We start from the raw sequence: 22,968 nt of genomic DNA, 5'->3' as shown, positions 1-22,968 counted from the left end.
CAGCAAGGATGTTGTGCGTTACAAGGAAGACATCTTCCTCCCTCATGTGGTACCCTTCCTGCAGGCTCATCCTGACCTGACCCTCCAGCATGACAATGCCACCAGCCATAACTGCTCGTTTTGTGCGTGATTTCCTGCAAGACAGGAATGTCAGTGTTCTGCCATGGCCAGCGAAGAGTCCGGATCTCAATCCCATTGAGCATGTCTGGGACCTGTTAGATCAGAGGGTGAGGGCTAGGGCCATTCCCCCCAGAAATGTCCAGGAACTTGCAGGTGCCTTGGTGGAAGAGTGGGGTAACATCTCACAGCAAGAACGGGCAAATCTGGTGCAGTCCATGAGGAGATGCACTGCAGTACTTAATGCAACTGGTGGCTACACCAGATACTGACTGTTACTTTTGATTTTGACCCCCCCTTTGTTCAGGGACACATTTCCATTTCTGTTAGTCACATGTCTGTGGAACTTGTTCAGTTTATGTCTCAGTTGTTGAATCTTGTTATGTTCCTACAAATATTTACACATGTTAAGTTTGATGAAAATACACGCAGTTGACAAGTGAGAGGACGTTTGTTTTTCAGCTGAGTTTATATATGTTACAGTATTACTTCCGTCCTTCTCCCCGCTCCATCCTGGGCTTGAACCAGGAACCCTCTGCACACATCGATAACAGTCCCCCTCGAGGCATTGTTACCTAAAGGTCTCAGAGCGAGTGACGTCACCGATTGAAACGCTACTAGTGGGTACCGCTAACTAGCTAGCCATTTCACACCGGTTACATATGCACTGAGTATACCAAACATTAAGAACACCTTCCTAATATTGAGTTACACCCCCCGCTTTTCCCCACAGAACAGCCTCAGTTCGTCGGGGCATGGACTCGACATGGTGTAGAAAGCTTTCCACAGGGATGCTGGCTCATGTTAACCCCAATGCTTCCCACAGTTGTGTCAAGTTGGTTGGATGTTCTTTGTGTGGTGGACCATTCTTGATACACATGGGAAACTGTTGAGCGTGAAAAGCCAATGTTTGAATGGCACACATACACAATCCATGTCTCAGTTGTCTCAAGACTTAAACATCCTTCTTTAACATGTCTCCTCCTCGTCATCTACACTGATTGAAGTGGATTTAACAAGTGACATAAATAAGGGATCATAGCTTTCACCTGGATTCACCTGCTCAGTCTATATCATGGAAAGATCACTGTTTTGTATACTCAGTATGTACTATATATACTGTATATCTCCTCTCCCCTGCCCCTCTCACTCTCTCTCTCCCTTTCTCTTTCCCTTCCCCCTCTCACTCTCTCTCTCCCTTTCTCTTTCCCTCCTCACTCTCTCTTTCCCTTTCTCTTTCCCTCCTCACTCTCTCTCCCTTTCTCTTTCCCTCCCCCCTCTCACTCTCTCTCTCCCTTTCTCTTTCCCTCCCCTCTCTCACTTTCTCTTTCCCTCCCCCCTCTCACTCTCTCTCTCCCTTTCTCTTTCCCTCCCCCTCTCACTCTCTCTCTCCCTTTCTCTTTCCCTCCCCCCTCTCACTCTCTCTCTCCCTTTCTCTTTCCCTCCCCCCTCTCTCTCTTTCCCCCTTTTTATCTCTCTCTCTCTCCCCCCTCATCTCTCTTTCTGTCTCTCTCTCACAGCACTTTGCCATCCTGCTGAAGTACATCATTCACGTAGCAATCCCAGACATCCCCAGCTGGGTGGGGGAGGAGATGGCCAAACTGGAGTACCAACGCAGGGAGGCTTTTAAGGTAAATTGTTATAATGGCTTATTTGGTCAATGCCTGAATCACATTGGTGTTGTGAGCAATTCATTCTATCGATCAAGCAATAATCAATCAAATTGATTTATAAAAACCTTTTTACATCACCAGTTGTTACAAAGTGACCCAGTAACCCAAAGTGAAACAGTAAGCCGGCCTAGACCTCAAAGAGCAAGCAGAAGCAGAAGCAGATTGGGTAGGAAAACTCTCCAGGAGGAAGAAACCTAGAGAGGAAACCGGCTCAGAGGGCTATCCTCTTCTGGCTGTACCTAGTAGAAGTTAAGATTGAAAATGACCATCAAGGTCAGATAGTTTCACAGTTCAGAGTGTGCACATGTTTGTCAGACTGTGATTGCGTGAGTTGTTGTAGCAGTTGTTAATCTCCCTACAGAAACACGAGCGGCAGGCGCAGCAGCACTATCAACAGCTACAGAGGAGGAAGAGAGAGGAGGAGGAGAGGCAGAGGCAGACGGAGCACCAGGCTCGCAGGGAGAGGGAGAGAGATGAGGGGAAGGACTCCTCCGGGGGAGACCACCACCACGACAAGAGCCACGGGGGGAAGTCCCGCTCTGGAGGGGGTGGAGGTGGGGACAAGCCCAAGAGGCCCAGCTCCCTCCTGGCCAACAACAACGTGATGAAGCTCAAACTGATCACCCCCTTACAGAGCAAGTTCTCCTCCGGCAGCGCGCGCTCCCCTCAGTCTCCCACCGGAAACGAACCCAAGCTCCCAGGGTTCCTCAGCTTCAAATTCCTCAAGTCGCCTGAGAATAAGAAGGAAGCGGCTGCTGCCGCTGCAGCTGCAGCCGTGGCAACGAGTACCACGACGACCGCGACCGCCCCCGGCGGTAACCAGGAGCGGTCTCAGTCGCCGAGCAAGTCGTTCAACCCTGGGAAACTGTTTAACTTTGGGAAGTCGGAGGGGGGCTCCTGTGTGAATGGATCCCAGTTACCCCGACCAGGGGAGGGTTCCCAGGGATCTGACAAACAGCTCACCAAGTCTGACCTGAATGGGGTGCCGGACGAGATCCCCTCGCCTGGAGGGGATGAGGGGGAGAACGGACACCACACAGACTCCTCAGACCCGAAAGTCTAGGCTCTCTTTGGATAGGGAGATGACAAACTGCTATGAGAACTTAACTTAATATATCTACTAGAAGGAGAAACGTATGGGGAGAAAAGGTCAAGCCTCTCTCTGTGCTGTCTGGATCTGAGGTTGTGTATGTAGACGCTGCCTGGGGGCTGCAGGGGGTGAAGGACTAATGGTAATGATGATGGGATGTGTGGGTCTGCATTGTTGCTGTTGCTGAGAGACTTTTAGGCTTAATGGTGAAGACATAACCCACCCTTTTACCCGTGGCCACACACACACACACACACACACACACACACACACACACACACACACACACACACACACACACACACACACACACACACACACACACACACACACTCCTCTTTTGTCTGCAATACATATAGAAATGCATGAGCTGCATTTCTGATACTTTCCGAGCATTTTCCAAAAAAAGGGAGAGCAGTGTTTCTTGATTTATTCTATTCTGAAAATTGTAAGCATCCTGGCGGCCATCTTGCCACTGAAACATAACATCTTGGTTTGGAGGTCAGAAGAAAAAAAGGGATTGGTGTGTGTGAATCAAAAGCATAATGAGACCTTTCACAGTCACCACACAACGGTGGCCTGATATCAGACTCATTTTTAACTGTGACGGCCGATCGGCTTTTCTACTTATACGAACCGGCTGTGCTAGTCGAGCAATATCAAATCAGTGTTTCAAATCTGAGCAGTACTGCAAAACACGTCCAGTTCTTTGTTTTTCACCCACACTCCCATCTGAAGGCATACGTGAGCAGTCATGAGTTTTGTATATACAGTACATCCCATGAAAACAACGGCAATATCTGAAGTGTATGTCTGACACAGTGTGTGGGAAACAGGATGTTGTGTTTGACGTTGTGAAAGGCAAAGGTGAAAATCGTTTGATAAAAGACAGGCTCTGTCTTGCATCAGTATGAGAGAGAGAGAGAGAGAGAGAGAGAGAGAGAGAGACAGAGAGAGAGAGAGACAGAGAGACAGAGAGAGAGAGAGTGAGAGACAGAGAGAGAGAGAGAGAGAGACTGATGCCACAGGATGTTGATGTGGATTATACAGTACACGGTATGTAACATGGAAAGTCTGGGTTCCTGTAGTTTGCTGTGTGCCATTCTAATCTCTCCCCATTCAAGCCTGCAGAGAGACATTCTACACAGTATACTAATGTCTCTCCATTTCAGCACACAGATCTGACTAGATTAGTGAGTAGACTAGACATAGAAAGAGAGAAGATTTGCACTAAACCCTGACGTTCTGCACTGAGACAGCAGAGCCTGTTCTGACTGCAGGTGGAAGGAAGAACTATACCGGTCTGCCTCATAACACAACATAACATATACAAACGTTGGATTTTATTATCGCTAGTATCTTGTACTGTAGATGCTGTTGTCATTTCATCCGATCATCCCTAGTTCCTAAATCCCATGATGGTCCCCGTCATTCATTTGAGAGCTGATATATATTTTATATTGTTTATTCTATTTATTTCCAATGGAATTTGTTGCCAAAGCATCACCTTTCTGACTACACTGGCAGTGATAGCATAGAGATGACAGATTTCTAAATTCCTTTTGTAAGCAAATCCAAAGGGATAATTCAACCATTTTCTTTTCTATAATGTGGCCAGAGGATGGTGCCAGAGTACAAGAGAGTGTTTTATACATCTAACTTAGAGTAGGATGAAGTTGCCCCTGGATACTGATCCAAGGTCAGTTTTGCGTTCCCCACCCCTATTGCTAACGTTATGATTTGGGGACGTTAATCTGATGTTACATCTGTGTTCATGAACTCATATTAAATCCCAGTCTTCATTGAAAAGAGGAACCGTGGCGCTCCACAGCAAGTGAGATTCAGCACAGCGTTAGAGAGACAGAAACATGAACTATGCACCTCCACTCCATCCTCTCTGGCTAAGATCTTTGCAATAATACAGTGTTAGAGGGACAGTGGCACAGACACACCACTAGTCTTTTACTGGTCCATGCCTTAGTACTCCGCCTCTTCAGACTGCGTTCCACCAATAGGATCTCTTAGTACTCCGCCTCTTCAGACTGCGTTCCACCAATAGGATCTCTTAGTACTCCGCCTCTTCAGACTGCGTTCCACCAATAGGATCTCTTAGTACTCCGCCTCTTCAGACTGCGTTCCACCAATAGGATCTCTTAGTACTCCACCTCTTCAGACTGCGTTCCACCAATAGGATCTCTTAGTACTCCACCTCTTCAGACTGCGTTCCACCAATAGGATCTCTTAGTACTCCGCCTCTTCAGACTGCGTTCCACCAATAGGATCTCTTAGTACTCCACCTCTTCAGACTGCGTTCCACCACCCAATATAGGGTCTCCAGCTGACCTGGATTCTCAGTGTGGGTATCAATAGGGAACATCCCATCACTCCGTCTGGGCTGAAACACACACACACACCTCCTGTCTGAAATAGGAAACCTACTCTTAAGAAGCTCCCCTGGTACTATATTCTCTTCATCTCTGATCATCTCTCTCTGTGCTTTAAATATGAGATGAGGTTAACTAAAATGATTGTCAAATATGCATTTTGGCCTAAAACATACATAGCCTTCTTTCATTTTGCATGGATTGCCTATCTATAATGTACTTCAAGCTACAACATAATGGCATGGTCCATGCTTCTGCATTGAGACTGAATATAGCATTTTCATGAACATAGTGGCAACAATAAGTATTGAGCTCTGACTGACTTAACTAGTTGTGGTAGTTACATCTCTGACTGACTTAACTAGTTGTGGTAGTTACATCTCTGACTGACTTAACTAGTTGTGGTAGTTACATCTCTGACTGACTGAACTAGTTGTGGTAGTCACAGCTCTGACTGACTTAACTAGTTGTGGTAGTTACATATCTGACTGACTTAACTAGTTGTGGTAGTTACATCTCTGACTGACTTAACTAGTTGTGGTAGTTACATCTCTGACTGACTGAACTAGTTGTGGTAGTTACATCTCTGACTGACTGAACTAGTTGTGGTAGTTACATCTCTGACTGACTGAACTAGTTGTGGTAGTTACATCTCTGACTGACTGAACTAGTTGTGGTAGTTACATCTCTGACTGACTGAACTAGTTGTGGTAGTTACATCTCTGACTGACTGAACTAGTTGTGGTAGTTACATCTCTGACTGACTGAACTAGTTGTGGTAGTTACATATCTGACTGACTGAACTAGTTGTGGTAGTTACATCTCTGACTGACTGAACTAGTTGTGGTAGTTACATCTCTGACTGACTTAACTAGTTGTGGTAGCTACATCTCTGACTGAACTAGTTGTGGTAGTTACATCTCTGACTGACTGAACTAGTTGTGGTAGCTACAGCTCTGACTGAACTAGTTGTGGTAGTTACAGCTCTGACTGAACTAGTTGTGGTAGTTACAGCTCTGACTGAACTAGTTGTGGTAGTTACAGCTCTGACTGAACTAGTTGTGGTAGCTACAGCTCTGACTGACTGAACTAGTTGTGGTAGCTACAGCTCTGGCTGACTTAACTAGTTGTGGTAGCTACAGCTCTGGCTGACTTAACTAGTTGTGGTAGTTACAGCTCTGACTGAACTAGTTGTGGTAGTTACATCTCTGACTGAACTAGTTGTGGTAGTTACATCTCTGACTGAACTAGTTGTGGTAGTTACAGCTCTGACTGAACTAGTTGTGGTAGTTACATCTCTGACTGAACTAGTTGTGGTAGTTACATCTCTGACTGACTGAACTAGTTGTGGTAGTTACATCTCTGACTGACTGAACTAGTTGTGGTAGTTACATATCTGACTGACTGAACTAGTTGTGGTAGTTACATCTCTGACTGACTGAACTAGTTGTGGTAGTTACATCTCTGACTGACTTAACTAGTTGTGGTAGCTACATCTCTGACTGAACTAGTTGTGGTAGTTACATCTCTGACTGACTGAACTAGTTGTGGTAGCTACAGCTCTGACTGAACTAGTTGTGGTAGTTACAGCTCTGACTGAACTAGTTGTGGTAGTTACAGCTCTGACTGAACTAGTTGTGGTAGTTACAGCTCTGACTGAACTAGTTGTGGTAGCTACAGCTCTGACTGACTGAACTAGTTGTGGTAGCTACAGCTCTGGCTGACTTAACTAGTTGTGGTAGCTACAGCTCTGGCTGACTTAACTAGTTGTGGTAGTTACAGCTCTGACTGAACTAGTTGTGGTAGTTACATCTCTGACTGAACTAGTTGTGGTAGTTACATCTCTGACTGAACTAGTTGTGGTAGTTACAGCTCTGACTGAACTAGTTGTGGTAGTTACATCTCTGACTGAACTAGTTGTGGTAGTTACATCTCTGACTGACTGAACTAGTTGTGGTAGCTACAGCTCTGACTGAACTAGTTGTGGTAGTTACATCTCTGACTGAACTAGTTGTGGTAGTTACATCTCTGACTGACTGAACTAGTTGTGGTAGTTACAGCTCTGACTGAACTAGTTGTGGTAGTTACATCTCTGACTGAACTAGTTGTGGTAGTTACATCTCTGACTGAACTAGTTGTGGTAGTTACAGCTCTGACTGAACTAGTTGTGGTAGCTACATCTCTGACTGAACTAGTTGTGGTAGTTACATCTCTGACTGACTGAACTAGTTGTGGTAGCTACAGCTCTGACTGAACTAGTTGTGGATAGTTACAGCTCTGACTGAACTAGTTGTGGTAGCTACAGCTCTGACTGAACTAGTTGTGGTAGCTACATCTCTGACTGAACTAGTTGTGGTAGCTACAGCTCTGACTGAACTAGTTGTGGTAGCTACATCTCTGACTGAACTAGTTGTGGTAGTTACATCTCTGACTGAACTAGTTGTGGTAGTTACAGCTCTGACTGAACTAGTTGTGGTAGTTACATCTCTGACTGACTGAACTAGTTGTGGTAGCTACAGCTCTGACTGAACTAGTTGTGGTAGTTACAGCTCTGACTGAACTAGTTGTGGTAGTTACAGCTCTGACTGACTGAACTAGTTGTGGTAGTTACATCTCTGACTGAACTAGTTGTGGTAGTTACATCTCTGACTGAACTAGTTGTGGTAGCAATAGTAGTTACATGGGATATGAGCTGAAAAGACACTTCAAGGCAATAAGGAAAGAGAAATAGCAGTTTGTGTGGGAGTGAGTGACGTTTGATCTCATCCTCACATTTCCACCTCCCTCTACAGCCAATTAAGTCATTATAAGGAAAACATTTGGTTAATATCGTCATCATCATCATTAATTTGTGAATAATGCCAAATAACTAGGCCACGGATGAGAGACACGATTGAGACATTTCTCATTTACTGTAGCTGTGAAGCAGATGCTGTCAGACTAGTGTTTGAATAGATGATCTGTCGTAGGCCATTGTCAGTAACAATCATCCACGGTACACCTGCCTGCTGTGCCTCTGGAACACACTGGCTTGGTTTCTGTGTTTGTTTCACCTTTGATACAGGCTAACAACTTAATAGTGCTGAGTGGCTTCCTCTATTTCCCCATCTCTGATCAAAAAGTGCTGAACATGTGAAAGCAAATTCCCAGCAGGCAACTAACATCTTGCTTTGACCTGTCCTTCCTTTTTCAGATCAGTGCAGATGAAGGAAAGGAGACAAAGAGCTAAGACCGTGTTAGTAAGACTGTTGAGATGCAGCCTTTGTTGGGTCAGTGGCCATCATGGTGCATGACTTTGGTCTCAGTAGACACGTTAATCCTTATGGGACGGTTTTATCAGACAGAGCCACTTTGAAGTAGAGAAACGGCTCATGTCAGTATCAATGGGAACTGTGTAATTTCAAACTGTAAGGAAGTGCTCCGAACGACTTGACCTTTTGATGTTCTATCACTGCACTGCTTAGTTACGAATGCTTAGAATGCTTGTGAAACGAGAGCAGAGGGAATTTTGTTTATGAAACATTGTTTGGGACAGTTGTCTAAATCCAGTCTCTAAAGCAGTGTTACTTTACAGTATTGGTTTGATGGGATAGCCTGACGGGGGAGGGGTAGCCTCATCGTTGAACTGAACAGTAAACAGTGGATGAGGTGAGATGTACTGTACACCTACTACCAGTATGTAGAACCCTTCCCTTTACGCCGTCCTAACTAAATAAAACATCTCCATGACAGCCTCACTAACTGACCAGACATCATGTGCTCTTCCAATGTACCACTGTACAAAAAAAAATAAGTTTTCTTTTCAAGAAAAATATGATACTGAGAAATGGGATTATTTATTTCTTTTAATTTATTTTGTCATATTTTTGTAAGATCTGAAATATAGATAATAAAACAATTTTAAATTGAAATGTGTTATTATTGTTTACACACACACACACAATATAAAAGTGTGAAACAAATTTACAATTTACATTGTTTCAATAACATGACAACGGACATTACTTTTAAATCACTGCTTTTATTGGAGCGAAGCTGAAAATAAAGTTTTACCTAATATACAATAAAACAGGGTGAGGCATAGAGTGGATATTCAGAACAGTCTAGTCTAGCAGAAGCATAGAGTGGATATTCAGAACAGTCTAGTCTAGCAGAAGCATAGAGTGGATATTCAGAACAGTCTAGTCTAGCAGAAGCATAGAGTGGATATTCAGAACAGTCTAGTCTAGCAGAAGCATAGAGTGGATATTCAGAACAGTCTAGTCTAGCAGAAGCATAGAGTGGATATTCAGAACAGTCTAGTCTAGCATAGAGTGGATATTCAGAACAGTCTAGTCTAGCAGAAGAGTAGAGCATGTCTTTACGCTTCAATGGCAGGTACAGTAGGAAACTCACACCGATTGCAGCATCTGGAGCTGAGGGGAAAATAGACTTGCCGTGACTTTGTTGGGCAGCGTAAACACTAACAAAGGTCTGGGGCCTGTTCAGAAGGGTCCAACATAAAAGTACAAGGAAATGTATAATATAGAGCAGATACTACTCATGTCAGCTCTTTTCATTACATTTCTATCTGCAGCATTCTGAATAAACTCCAGAAATCAGTGTAGTATTGTACAGTAGTACAACACCAGTACAAGCTGAATCTCTGGAACAAGGCAGGATGGCGACTGCACCTTTCTGTTCATGCATTCCATGGCAGTGGTCTGTTACTTATATACCACAGGAGACTGCTGAGGGGAGGACGGCTTATAATAATGCCCGGAACGGAGCAAATGGAATGGCATCAAACAAATAGAAATCATGTGTTTTATGTACTTAATACCATGCCACTGATTCCATTCCAGTCATTACCAAGAGCCCATCCTCCCCAATTAAGGTGCCACCAACCTCCTGTGGTACATATCCCTGTATCCTCTTCTCCACACAACCCCCCCCCCCCCCCCTATAATAAATACTTATTATAGCCATGTAGCCACATATAGATTTATTTGACAAAAGTCAGATGCAATGTCATTTTCTTTAGAGAAATATAAAGCCTAGATCTTAATATCTAACAGCTTCCACTGGCTATAATATTTACACAGGTCTTCATACTGAATACAACATTCTCTCACCACCCCTCATATTGACATAGGCTTCTATTCTTTGCTCTACCTCTGCTATCACTTGGTTGTGCTGGTAAGGTGAGATCTTCACAAACATACATAATGGGTACACCGATTACAGTGTAAACAAATTCCATACAATTCTGGTAAAGTGAGTAGTCAACACCTGGTGACTAAAACAATTTGTCTTGTCATTCTACAATACCCTTTTAAACAGCATACATTGCCAGAAAGCTGCAAACATTCAAACTAAGCTAGTAAGCTGTTGAGTCACTTGTCATGTTATCCCTATTGACCAGTAGGAGGCAATAGATTAAAGAACTCAGTCCTAAAATGTACGGTAAAACAAGCCAGCACAAACTTCAAAAACACACAAATTCAGAACAGAATCATGGAAGATAATGCATATTGAACATTAACACAAGTCTGGGAGGTAGTTTCTTCCCCTGTTGTGGTGGCCGGGTTGTGGCAGGCAGCAGTTCACAATCACAATGTATACTTGGGTCTGCAGAAGCAAACTGTGGAAAGGTGTTGCAGTGCCCTCATGAGGCCAAGGCTGGGCAGTGAAGCTGAAAACAACACTGGATCTGACAGGAAGCTTTTTGCAAAAGGTAACAAAAAAAAAGAAAAAAATGTTACGTCTTTCCCAAACCAGGGCGGACTCTTTCTCAGATTGTTTGTCTTCATGTCTGTCATGGTGGGCCTGTCCGTGTGCTTCCTCCACAGATGCACGCATCTGTACACACACACTCCTAAGAGTCCTCGTTCATCTCTTGGCTATCTGTCCTGGCGATTTTGCGTGGAGGTGCTGGACTCCCTCCCTCTCCTTGCTCCTGTTCCCTCTTCTTCGCTGCGTTCTGTTCAACAGAGAGGGAAAATATAGTACTGTCACTCACTAAACTGAAAGCATGGACACACCTGATTGACAACCTGCTCCACAAAGTTGATGTTCCGTTTAAGAGTGAGCATGCTTCCCAGTGCCCTGGTCTGTGACAGGTTACAACTGTTGCTGCACGACACCTTACATTCACACCTGGATAGCATCTATCTATTCAGTAACCCTCCCATCAACCTCACCTTTTTGTCCCAGTGATGATGAAGGTAGCGCAGGAGGATATTGGTTTTCTCTGTGACAATAACTGGTAAGTAAAAGAGAATTTCAAAACTCAGATTTCATCCCCCCCTCTCAAAACCATAGTTCTATTTCTAGCAGTATATTTTCCCCAAGAAAAGCTAAATAAATAAAATGTCCATGAAGTCTGTCCTCTCGACTAAGAATGGAGGTACTTACTCTGTTCTGCGGGGTACTCACGTGTCGGGAGGTACACGGACGGTCTTCGGTTCTGTAAACAGTAATTCACAGAGATTCAGATGGAGCAAGACTTATGTTCATCTTTCACATGGAAAATATTCTAATAGTCGGCACTCACCGATGCTTTACACACAGAGTCTGCATGGAACCGACTGAAGTTACTCTTGTTGTAAACGGGGAGACCCTTTAAGAAATCCGCCTTTGGAAAAAGAAACGTATTCGGTTTGTGTTGTATGGGTAAAGGTGTAGGCTGAACCCAAACAGACAATTTTGCAGAGCATCTTCCATCCTGTAGCTCAGGGGTGACCAAGCCTCTTGCCCTGCAGGATGTCTAGGTTGACCTCTAGCTAAATATGAAGGATGCTCTATATCCCATTTGACAGCGTTTGGTTTAAACTAGACAAAGTGAGAAGCAAAGAACACTAACGTTCTGGAATACGTGTCCTCCAAGTCACCATGACATGGGTGGGGTACACCCCTGCACTGCTCGAAACGGGGGGCTGATGCCATGGGTGGCTGACACTGGGCGTTCCCTGTCTGTCTGTTTGGTGGATTCTTTTTGGCTAGCTAAGATACAAGCTAGCCAAGTATTCAATGGAAACATGAATGTTACCAAGAAGACAGATAGCAAGCTAGATAACTAATTGAGATCATACGATTAAACAACTCAGATGAACAGCCACATGATAAGACCATGCATGACATTAGCTAGCATTAAGCTAACTAGCCAAGCTGCCATAACTAAGTTGTCAAGCTAGCTGCCTGCCTTCTCTTCACAAAATGTTTTGCCGTCAAGTTAGCTACCTTATCCATGGTTTTCCCTTTTTAGTGTCCCACGACGAGACGCCGACTGATATCTTGCAGATGGATGGATAATATGGCAGGTAACGTTAGCTAGCCAAAGCTAACTGTTTTGGCGAGCTAACAGTCGTTAGCTGGATAGTTAGCTAGCTAGTTGCTCTCAAGCCTAGCCAACGTTTATGAAATCCTCCACATTCAGTTGTTATTGGAATCACGCTGTTGTAAACAGTCTTGGGTCCAATTACACCACCTATAATCATTAAACACGCCGCATAAAGTAAAGTGAGGCTCATGGCCATAAATACATGTAAACTGCTTTGCTTCGTGGCTAACTCTTTAGCATGATGGTAGCATAAACGCTGCATACAGCTACAACCCTAGCATAACCATTGGCTATTAACCTATCCCATGTGATCTAAGACCACGATATATCGTATCGTAATTGGACAGAAAGCTGTCAATCATTTTTTTTTTCCCACCCAAAAACTTGCGATAGGTTGACAGATAATAGCAGGGAAGAATGGAAGTGATGCATCCAGTCGATTCCTTTCTCTCATTGATCTATTCTAACGTATATATGGAATGTGCTTTAACCCGTCCAGTTCTTTCTCACTAGTGCAAGGATACTGGACCTTAATGAGACATGGGTTTGCTTTGTAAGTAACCGCTCTCTATTGCCACTCTGCTTCACTGCTATTATGTAAAGGCCATGGGAAATCCTACTTTTAATTACACATGTAGGTTAATTAACATGGTATACAGCTATCCCATAATACCGTTTAAATAAACTGATGTAGGGCCTATAACATGCAATTGCAGCAAATGTATACACTTTATTTGAGACTTATGTAGCTGCTCAGTCTGTGATCATTTCTGTGGTAGGCCTATGTGTGTGAAACATGGCTCTGAATAGGCCGTTACCAGGGCATCATACTTCTGTCCCTGAGTGACTGCTGGTTTATGGAAGTCTGCCTGGTCTTGCCTCTCTGGCACCTGGATCCCCTGGTAACTGTTCCTTAGCAACAAACCCAATAGCAACTGCATCAGCCACAGTTGTCAGCTAGAGGAGGATGAGGAGAGAGGAAGATGGGCGGTATTATGATTATGGAAACATGTAACATTTTCCCTATACAGTTGTTTGGAAACCAATGGGATTTATTGGCTCTATCAGTTACAATTTCAAATGTGTTCCAGTGTAAATGGAAACAGCTAAGCAGTTTTTACTGAAATTGTACTTTTCAGGGACTGTTTATCAGGGACTGTTTACCCCTGTATCAGTTGTGTGTCAGCTAGGAGGTGAACAAAGTGTCACACATTGTTCCCAATGTATCATGTATAGGGTGCCATCTCCATGGAGACAGCTGGGTTGGTTCATTCACAGTGCAGCGCTGTAGGGAGAATATGACCTAGAAATTGATGTTAGACCTACACTTAATTATATGCGTCTTGCAGGGGTATATTTTGGAAGAGCTCTGCTCGCAAAGTATGCTGCATATTCCAATATGTATTAACGATTTTCTCTCGTTAGTATCAACGGGGGCTACATGTTATTGGTTGGCTGGTGGTGGCACTGTTGTGTCTAGAGCTGGTTCTCTTTCACGTCAATCAAGCGGTAGGGGGCAGCTCCATAATGCGGATACAGGACGAGGGTATGGATCAGTTGGACAAGCGTGAACTGTGCGCTTTATAGATAAAATCTTGCACATGTAGACACCTGGCGTGCGCGTCTACTATGCGTCCACGGGCACGTTCAAGGTGCAATGAAATTGATAAACGCGCCTTTCTTTTAAATTGCAGTAGCCATGTAAACTAGCGGGTGAGAATGTTGAGAACAGTGCTGCAGACTCAAATTAGATTAGTTTATTGGATTGGCTGCAACAGATTATAGAGCTCCTGTTTTGAAGACGCAGTATAAGAGAAAGAAGCGTATTGTCTAATAATTGTACCCCTGTGGACGTCGACAAAAAAAAGGTAAGATTCTTCGTTTTTGAGAAACAAGAATGTATGGGTATGGAGCTTGCTGTATGATTATGATGGCATGTTGTGTTAACAGAAGATTAAAAAGGAACACGCACCGTTGAAATTGGCAGATCTGCTAAACCAATTGCGTAACACATTCTCAGAATTTAATTAGCATAAATCAAATACCAAAATGGGATGTGATATGACGTGTGTAAAGTGCCATGGCTGATCTAATGTATCTTGCAAACTGGTGAACAAAAGCTGATAAGCATGCTGGCATTCGCTGTGTATTTGTCGCATCAGACGCTCGTTCAGTTTCCCATTCACGCAGTCCGCAGTCTGCGCACGCTCGGTTGTTCTCCATTCTATGGAATGGAGTCCTAGACAATTGAATAGTAGTAAAGGCAAATAATTGTTCTTTGCACACCCCTATTGCATGGTATTTCCTGAGATAATATTGTACATTCCTGGTTGAGGTTTTAAAAATAAGCTTGGATGCTAAATATTTAATGTAATTTTTTATAATAATTATATAACTAGACGATGAATACATAGTCATTAAAATAATGTTCCAGACTACCTTTAGGGTGTCTTTTGTGTTTAATGTCACACCAACTGTATTTGATTGGTTTTAAGACAAAGCTCCTATCCTATAGATTGTTTTGAAGATGTCAACCAGCGATAGGTCAAGTGAAGTGTTTCTTTTGTATTGATTGGACCCTCCAGCTGACACCAGTCCATTGGAGGACAAGGAACAAATTCTCAGCAGCATTTAGAAATTAGTGTGTTTTTAGTACCAAATAGACTTCTCTCTTGGTTGGTCAACTTGGCCTCGCCTCTGGTTTAGTACAGAACCTATTGCTTACGATATACATGAATTTACAGCCTGAACACCAGATTTGAGCATCTTATTTAATACCAGTCTATTGCACCAAACTACAAGGTGTGGTTAAGAAAGGGGTCAGAAAATGGGACAATGATACCAGTGAGACCTTACAGGGCTGCTTTGACTCTGCCGACGGGCCGCTTTGACTCTTGCCGACGGGCGGCTTTGACTCTGCCGACGGGCCGCTTTGACTCTTGCCGGCGGGCGGCTTTGACTCTGCCGACGGGCGGCTTTGACTCTGCCGACGGGCCGCTTTGACTCTTGCCGACGGGCCGCTTTGACTCTTGCCGACGGGCCGCTTTGACTCTGCCGACGGGCCGCTTTGACTTGCCGACGGGCCGCTTTGATTCTCGCCGACGGGCCGCTTTGACTCTTGCCGACGGGCCGCTTTGACTCTTGCCGACGGGCCGCTTTGACTCTTGCCGACGGGCCGCTTTGACTCTCGCCGACGGGCCGCTTTGACTCTCGCCGACGGGCCGCTTTGACTCTCGCAGACGGGCCGCTTTGACTCTTGCCGACTAGCCGCTTTGACTCTTGCCGACGGACCGCTTTGACTCTTGCCGACGGACCGCTTTGACTCTGCCGGCGGGCCGCTTTGACTCTGCAGGCAGGAGTGTGTTCAGAGGGAGCGAGCCTTGAGGAGGCTACTGAAGCTATCACTGACTGTATTCATTTCTGTGAGATGATGGTTCCTTCCAAAACTGTTCATTTATTTTCTAACAACAAACCCTGGATCACAAAGGACCTGAAAACAACTTTAAATGAAAATAATATAGCATTTACCACTGGCAACAAGGTTGAGGGTAAACTAATTCAATCCAAATTAAAAATGCAGATGAAACAGGCTACAAGAGTGTACAAGGAGAAGAAGGAAAGGCTCTTTCAGGAGGGTAAAGATGCTTCGAGGGGTGTGAAAACACTGGCAGCCCTTAATAACACCCAAACTCTCCCATTCTCCCCCCCAGAAAAGACTGTGTTGACCTGCAGAGAATCTTAACAGTTTTTATTGTAGATTTGACCAACATGACTTTACAATTGAAAGGGAAAAGCTGATCTCTGACCTCTCTAACATGTCTCACACTGTTACACAATTGTTCAGCTCCAACCAAAAGATGGTGAAGCTGTTTAAAAGGACAAAACAACGGAAAGCACCTGGGTCAGACAGCATCAGCGTTCACCTACTTAATGTGTAACTCTGTGTTGTTGTTTTTGTTGCACTGCTTTGCTTTATCTTGGCCAGGTCGCAGTTGTAAATGAGAACTTGTTCTCAACTGGCCTACCTGGTTAAATAAAGGTGAAATTAAATAAATGTGTGCCATAAGCAACTGGCAGGTGTTTTCTGTGAGCTCTTTAACCACTCTCTGGCAGAACCACTCTCTGGCATCCCAATAATATGGAAATCGTCCACCATAAGCCCAGCACCTAAAAAGAGCAACCCCTGATGCAACAATGACTACTGCCCTGTAGCTTTAACCTTTTAGTGGTGAAGAGCGTTGAAAGGCTGGTTCTTCCCCAGCTACTAAAGGAAATATGCTCCTACACAGGCCTGCTTCTGTTCTAGATGCATGGTGTTTCTGTACAGGAAAAGTGTCATCCTTGATAACAAGGTGTTGATAGATCCAACCTCTGAGTAGGCTGCCACGTTCACGTGCCAGTCAGAACTAGGAAACTCAGAAATTTGCCACTTGCTAACTGGTTGAACGCGGCACGTCTATAACTACAACCATTTAGCAAGTCGGAAATGTCTAAGTTCCAAATAGCACTTGAACGCGACAGATCCAACTTCTGAGGATGCTATCAACACCTTGATATCAAGAATGCCAACGTTGCTGTACAGAAATACCATGTATCTTGCAGAACAGAAGGAAAGCCTGAAGTCACACCTGTTAGAAGGAGAGGGATTGTTGTTCATGTTTGTTGACCCTTAGCAGGCCTGAGACTGTCAACACCCTGAGGCCATAGTGACTTCTAATCCATCTGATGATGTATGGGCTTTCGTGGGCACCAATCCCTACGCAGGGATGACTACCCTTTGGTCTGAGCTTATGTAACACTGTCTTAACTACGCCATTGGCAGGAATGCTGTGTGTTGCTACTGCTAGCCTTGCAGATATTACTGGCCAATTTGTAGGGGTGACAACATAAGCATATCACTGATAGACCAAACTGAGATTTTGACCCAATTGCTGACTCGGAAGGAAATTGTCTGGAGTTGCCAAAAAGTGTTTGCTCGTTCCTCAGTGGGTAGACAGTGGGGTGATTTGAATGTGTACAATAAGAATGTGTGATTTTTGTGGCCAGTTTCATGCATGTTATGCTGGGTACGTTATAAATAACAGAATTATTGGCCAAGACAGTGGGTGGCAATTTCTCTGAACACTCGTTTGCTGTAAGCGTATTATTCAGATAAGACCACATGAATGATGTCAACATCAGCAAAATGAATTAAATCGGGAACAGATCCACAGCGTAGGAGTGATTTAAAAAAATATATATAATTGTGTGCCAAACCACAAAACAGCCCACAGTTTGTGGGATTAATGTAAGAGGTCCCACTCAGTGATTTGTCATTTAGAGTTTTGTGACGAGACATATCTGAGGGGGTCTCAGGCGCCACTGGAATTCTGAATAATATTAAAGTCATAGTATCTCTATCCCCAGTTAGTATCTCTATCCCCAGTTAGTATCTCTATCCCCAGTTAGTATCTCTATCGCCAGTTAGTATCTCTATCGCCAGTTAGTATCTCTATCGCCAGTTAGTATCTCTATCGCCAGTTAGTATCTCTATCGCCAGTTAGTATCTCTATCGCCAGTTAGTATCTCTATCGCCAGTTAGTATCTCTATCGCCAGTTAGTATCTCTATCGCCAGTTAGTATCTCTATCGCCAGTTAGTATCTCTATCGCCAGTTAGTATCTCTATCGCCAGTTAGTATCTCTATCGCCAGTTAGTATGAACACTGAGGGAGACTGCTAGGAAAAGGAGGTGTGGTTTAAAGACAGTCTTATAGGCAGGAGGACGCTATGTTAATCTACAGTGCCTTCAGAAAGTATTCACACCCCTTAGATTTATTGGGGGGGGGCGGGGGATGTTAATCTGATTTGAAAATGGATTAAATTGAAACAAAAAAATTATAATCATTGGCCTATACACAATACTTCAGGATGTCAAAGTGGAAGGATGTTTTTTGAAATTTTAACAAAATAATTCAAAGTTAAAGCTGTAATGTCTTGAGTCAATAACTATTTGACTCCTTTGTTATGGCAAGAAAAATACGTTCAGGAGTAAAAATGTGCTTAACAAGTCACAATTTTTATTTATTTCACCTTCATTTAACCAGGTAGACTAGTTAAGAACAAGTTCTCATTTGCAACTGCGACCTGGCCAAGATAAAGCAAAGCAGTTCGACACATACAACACAGAGTTACACATGGAATAAACAAACATACAATAATAAGTTGCATGGATTCACTTTGTGTGCATTAATAGTGTTTAACATGATTTTTGAATGACTACATCATCTCTGTACCCCACACATAAAATTATCTATAAGGTCCCTCAGTCGACCAGTGAATTTCAAATACAGATTCAACCACAAAGACCAGGGAGGTTTTCAATGCCTCGCAAAGAAGGGCACCTATTGGTAGATGGGTAAAATAAATAAAAAGCAGACATTGAATATCCCTTTGAGCATGGTGAAGTTATTATTTACACTTTGGATGGTGTATCAATACACCCAGTCACTACAAAGATACAGGCATCCTTCCTAACTCAGTTGCCCGGTAGGAAGGAAACCGCGCAGTGATTTCACCATGAGGCCAATGGTGACTTTAAAACAGTTTAATGGTTGTGGTTATCAGGATAAGGTAAGACCCAGATGCAGACCGTGTCGAAGTAACAATGTTTATTACAGCAACAGGGGCAAAGGTACAGGACGGCAGGCAGGCCCAGGGTCAGGCAAAGTGGTCGGCGGGTGGGTTCAGCATCAGGACAGGCAGGGGTCAAAAACCAGGAGGGAGAGAAAAAGAGAGGCTGGGAAAAGACAGGTGCTGACAGGACAAACGCTGGTAATCTTGACAAACAAGATGAACTGGCAACAGACAAACAGAAAACACAGGTATAAGTACACAGGGGATGATGGGTGACACCTGGAGGGGGGTGGAGACGGGTGAAACAGATCAGGGCGTGACAGTGGTAGGAGAAAACTGAGGATGGATCAACAACATTGTAGTTACTCTACAATACTAACCTAATTGACAAACTGAAATGAAGGAAGCCTGTACAGAATAAAAATATTCCAAAACATGCATCCTGTTTACAAACAAGGCACTAAAGTCATACTGCAAAAAAAATTGGCAACGCAATTAACCTTTTGTCCTGAATATAAAAGCGTTATGTTTGGGGCAAATCCAATACAACACATTACTTAGTACCACTCTCCATATTTTCAAGCATTGTGGTGGCTGCATCATGTTATGGGTGTGCTTGTAATTGGTAAGGACTGGGTAGTTTTTCAGGATAAAAAAATTAACGGTAGTTTTTCAGGATAAAAAAATTAACGGAATGGAGCTAAGCATAGGCAGAATCCTAGAGGAAAACCTGTTTCAGTCTGCTTTCCACCAGACACTGAGAGATGAAGGACAATAACCTAAAACACAAGGCCAAATCTACACTGGAGTTGCTTACCAAGATGACAGTGAATGTTCCTGAGTGGCCGAGTTACAGTTTTGACTTAAATCTACTAGAACATCTATGGCAAGACCTGAAAATGGTTGTCTAGCATTGATCAACAACCAATTTGACAGAGCTTGAAGAATTTAGAAAATAGTGGGCAGATGTTGCACAATCCAGGTGTGGAAGCTCTTAGAGACTTACCCAGAAATACTCACATCTGTAATCACTGCTTCTACAAAGTATTGACTCAGGAGTGTGAATACTTATGTAAATGAGATATTTATGTATTTTATTTCAATAAATGTGCAACAATTGAGAAAAAAAATCTATTTAATCCATTTTGAATTCAGGCTGTAACACAACAAAATGTGGAGATGACTATTTATTAACAGTAAGTTGTATGGTCTGTGATAGATATATAATAAGCTATTATATATGTACTCGTGTATATAATAATTTATTACGTCTTAAACGCAGTACAGGTGTGTATGTTCTGGCCTTTCCGAACATACACTGAGAGAAAACGGAGGGCAACACCACAGTAGTCAAGGCCAGGGACACGTTTGCTAGCAAGGCAAACCTTGTCCCGGATTTAGGATGTTCAAACCTGATGTGTCAGACATCAAGGCCTACAGATATCACAAAACACACAGCACTGTGTGGGAAGTGGAAGTATGCAAAAAAGATAGGGAAAAAGAGAGGAGAGGAATGATATGCGAAATGTTTTACTATAATCCTCCTTATCCAACCACAATAACCAGTAGGGCTGAGGTTGAACAGTCTGTATTTGCACAAAGAGCATACCCACTGGGCATAGACGTCTAGTTTGGATTCACGTTTGGTTGAGTTGTCAACTAACGTGAATTCAACTTGAAATCAACAAATAATTTCACCATGTCATTGGATTTAGGTTAAAAGTTGGGTGAAAATACCGACGTGTACGTGACGTGCATGTAATCTTTGCTTCATTCAGAGTAGTCCCACTCCCCCAAAAAACGTTTTCCATAATCCGATTCTAACAGCCCGAAAATGATTCTGGAAGACACAGAGTGTACCCATTGTCACACTGTAGCCGGCTTTAACTCAGCCATGGGCTATTACTGTACCTTTTATATGAATACCCATAAGGCCTTGCTAGAGGAAGAAGCTTCATATAAGAGCCTATAATAAGCCACGTCTGAAGGAAGATTGACACCGACGTGTCTATGTAGTCACTCTTCCATCGCTGAGATATTGTGTTCATTATTCTGTGGTACTTAGACTAACCTTGCCTCTGAAGGCTTTAGAATAGGGATTATCCTACTACCCTGTGTTTGTGTGTGCATGCTGTGAGTGGGTTTGTGAGCATATGTTGTGTGTGTGTGTGTGTGTAGTAAAACAGCAGACATTATTATTACCCACATGAGTCATATGCAATAGATGTTTATGTGTGTATTTTTGTCTGTGTGTGTGTGTGTGCATGCGTGTGTCGGTGTGTGTTTCCCTCCAAGGGCAGCCATGTTGACCACCTTAATGGACGGCCTCCTCTGCTGCCTGACAGGGAAGTCGGCCAACGTCGTGGTTCCCATAGAAACCTCGGAAGCCGCCGACGGCTACGAGTTCGTGGAGGTCAAACCGGGTCGTGTCTTGAGGGTCCGACACATCATCCCGGAGCGGGAGGTGGTGGACGAGCCCAGGGGTCCGGGGGGAAGCGTCCACCGTAAGAGGAAGATCACAGTGTACCGTAATGGGCAGCTACTGATAGAGGACCTGGGCAACGAGGCGAGACAGGAGCTGTTACACACTCCGAACGGAGACACACAACCCAACTGTACCGTGGAGGTGGAGCTCGCAGACCCATCGTCCAATCCAACTGCCACCGCTGACCCCAAAGCGGACAAGACAGGGTCAGTGGTTGGAACAGGGGGAGCGGCGACATCTCCATCCCCGACCCTCGGATCAGCCCCAGATCTGACCCAGCAGCCCCGGAAGCGGCGGCGGAAGCCCAAACGCACAGTGGTGATTGACAGCGAGAGGAAGATCACGTCGTGTAAGGGGACGCACGCAGACGTGGCAGTGTTCTTTGTGCACGGCGTGGGCGGTTCCCTCGACATCTGGGGCAGCCAGCTGGACTTCTTCTCCCGTCTGGGCTATGAGGTCATCGCGCCTGACCTGGCGGGTCACGGGGCGAGCTCTGCACCTCAGATCGCGGCAGCGTACACGTTCTACGCCCTGGCTGAGGACATGAGGGCCATCTTTAAGAGATATGCACGGAAGAGGAACATCCTCATTGGACACTCCTATGGGTGAGAAGACTGAAGTGTGTTAGCTACAGACACTACATAATGAACACTACATCATGAACGCCACATAATGAACACTACATAATGAACACTACATAATGAACACTACATAATGAACACTACATCATGAACGCCACATAATGAACACTACATAATGAACACTACATAATGAACACTACATAATGAACACTACATCATGAACGCCACATCATGAACACTACATAATGAACACTACATAATGAACACTACATAATGAACACTACATAATGAACACTACATAATGAACACTACATAATGAACACTACATAATGAACACTACATAATGAACACTACATCATGAACGCCACATCATGAACACTACATAATGAACACTACATAATGAACACTACATAATGAACACTACATAATGAACACTACATAATGAACACTACATAATGAACACTACATAATGAACACTACATAAGGAACACTACATCATGAACACTACATCATGAACGCCACATCATGAACGCCACATCATGAACGCCACATCATGAACGCCACATCATGAACGCCACATAATGAACGCCACATAATGAACGCCACATAATGAACGCCACATAATGAACGCCACATAATGAACACCACATAATGAACACCACATAATGAACACTACATAATGAACGCCACATCATGAACACTAC

The 22,968-nt window shown here is 43.9% G+C and overlaps 3 protein-coding genes across 4 annotated transcripts in view; 2 read left to right on the top strand and 1 right to left on the bottom strand.

Annotated features, from left to right (window-relative positions):
- ano8b (anoctamin 8b) overlaps positions 1-9,175 on the top strand; it is a 150,391-nt gene extending 141,216 nt beyond the window's left edge. The window contains exons 17-19 of one of the 2 annotated variants that reach the window (XM_071346393.1): positions 1,638-1,748; positions 1,872-1,956; positions 2,152-2,395. In XM_071346393.1, coding sequence (XP_071202494.1) covers positions 1,638-1,748; positions 1,872-1,956; positions 2,152-2,267 — 312 coding nt within the window. In that variant the 3' untranslated portion in view covers positions 2,268-2,395. Of the gene's footprint in view, positions 1-1,637; positions 1,749-1,871; positions 1,957-2,151 lie in introns of both variants that reach the window. The other variant, XM_071346392.1, reaches the window with a different exon arrangement.
- Positions 9,176-10,233: 1,058 nt separating this feature from the next.
- On the bottom strand, positions 10,234-12,948 carry dda1 (DET1 and DDB1 associated 1). The gene is made up of 5 exons (XM_071346395.1): positions 12,486-12,948; positions 11,800-11,880; positions 11,661-11,712; positions 11,447-11,508; positions 10,234-11,226 (listed from the first exon to the last, which is right to left on the bottom strand). The coding sequence occupies exons 1-5, from the start codon at positions 12,492-12,494 to the stop codon at positions 11,122-11,124; spliced, it is 309 nt and encodes a 102-aa protein (XP_071202496.1). The 5' UTR covers positions 12,495-12,948; the 3' UTR covers positions 10,234-11,121.
- A 44-nt stretch (positions 12,949-12,992) lies between these two features.
- abhd8b (abhydrolase domain containing 8b) overlaps positions 12,993-22,968 on the top strand; it is an 18,872-nt gene continuing 8,896 nt past the window's right edge. Inside the window, exons 1-2 of the mRNA XM_071346394.1 lie at positions 12,993-13,138; positions 21,494-22,288. Coding sequence (XP_071202495.1) covers positions 13,065-13,138; positions 21,494-22,288 — 869 coding nt within the window. The 5' untranslated portion in view covers positions 12,993-13,064. The remainder of the gene's footprint in view (positions 13,139-21,493; positions 22,289-22,968) is intronic.

The sequence above is a fragment of the Salvelinus alpinus genome, chromosome 16, assembly GCF_045679555.1.
Source record: "Salvelinus alpinus chromosome 16, SLU_Salpinus.1, whole genome shotgun sequence".
In the NCBI taxonomy this organism is placed as follows: domain Eukaryota; kingdom Metazoa; phylum Chordata; class Actinopteri; order Salmoniformes; family Salmonidae; genus Salvelinus; species Salvelinus alpinus.
Note: the sequence above shows the minus strand (reverse complement) of the source record. Positions and strands in the feature narration are given on the sequence as shown.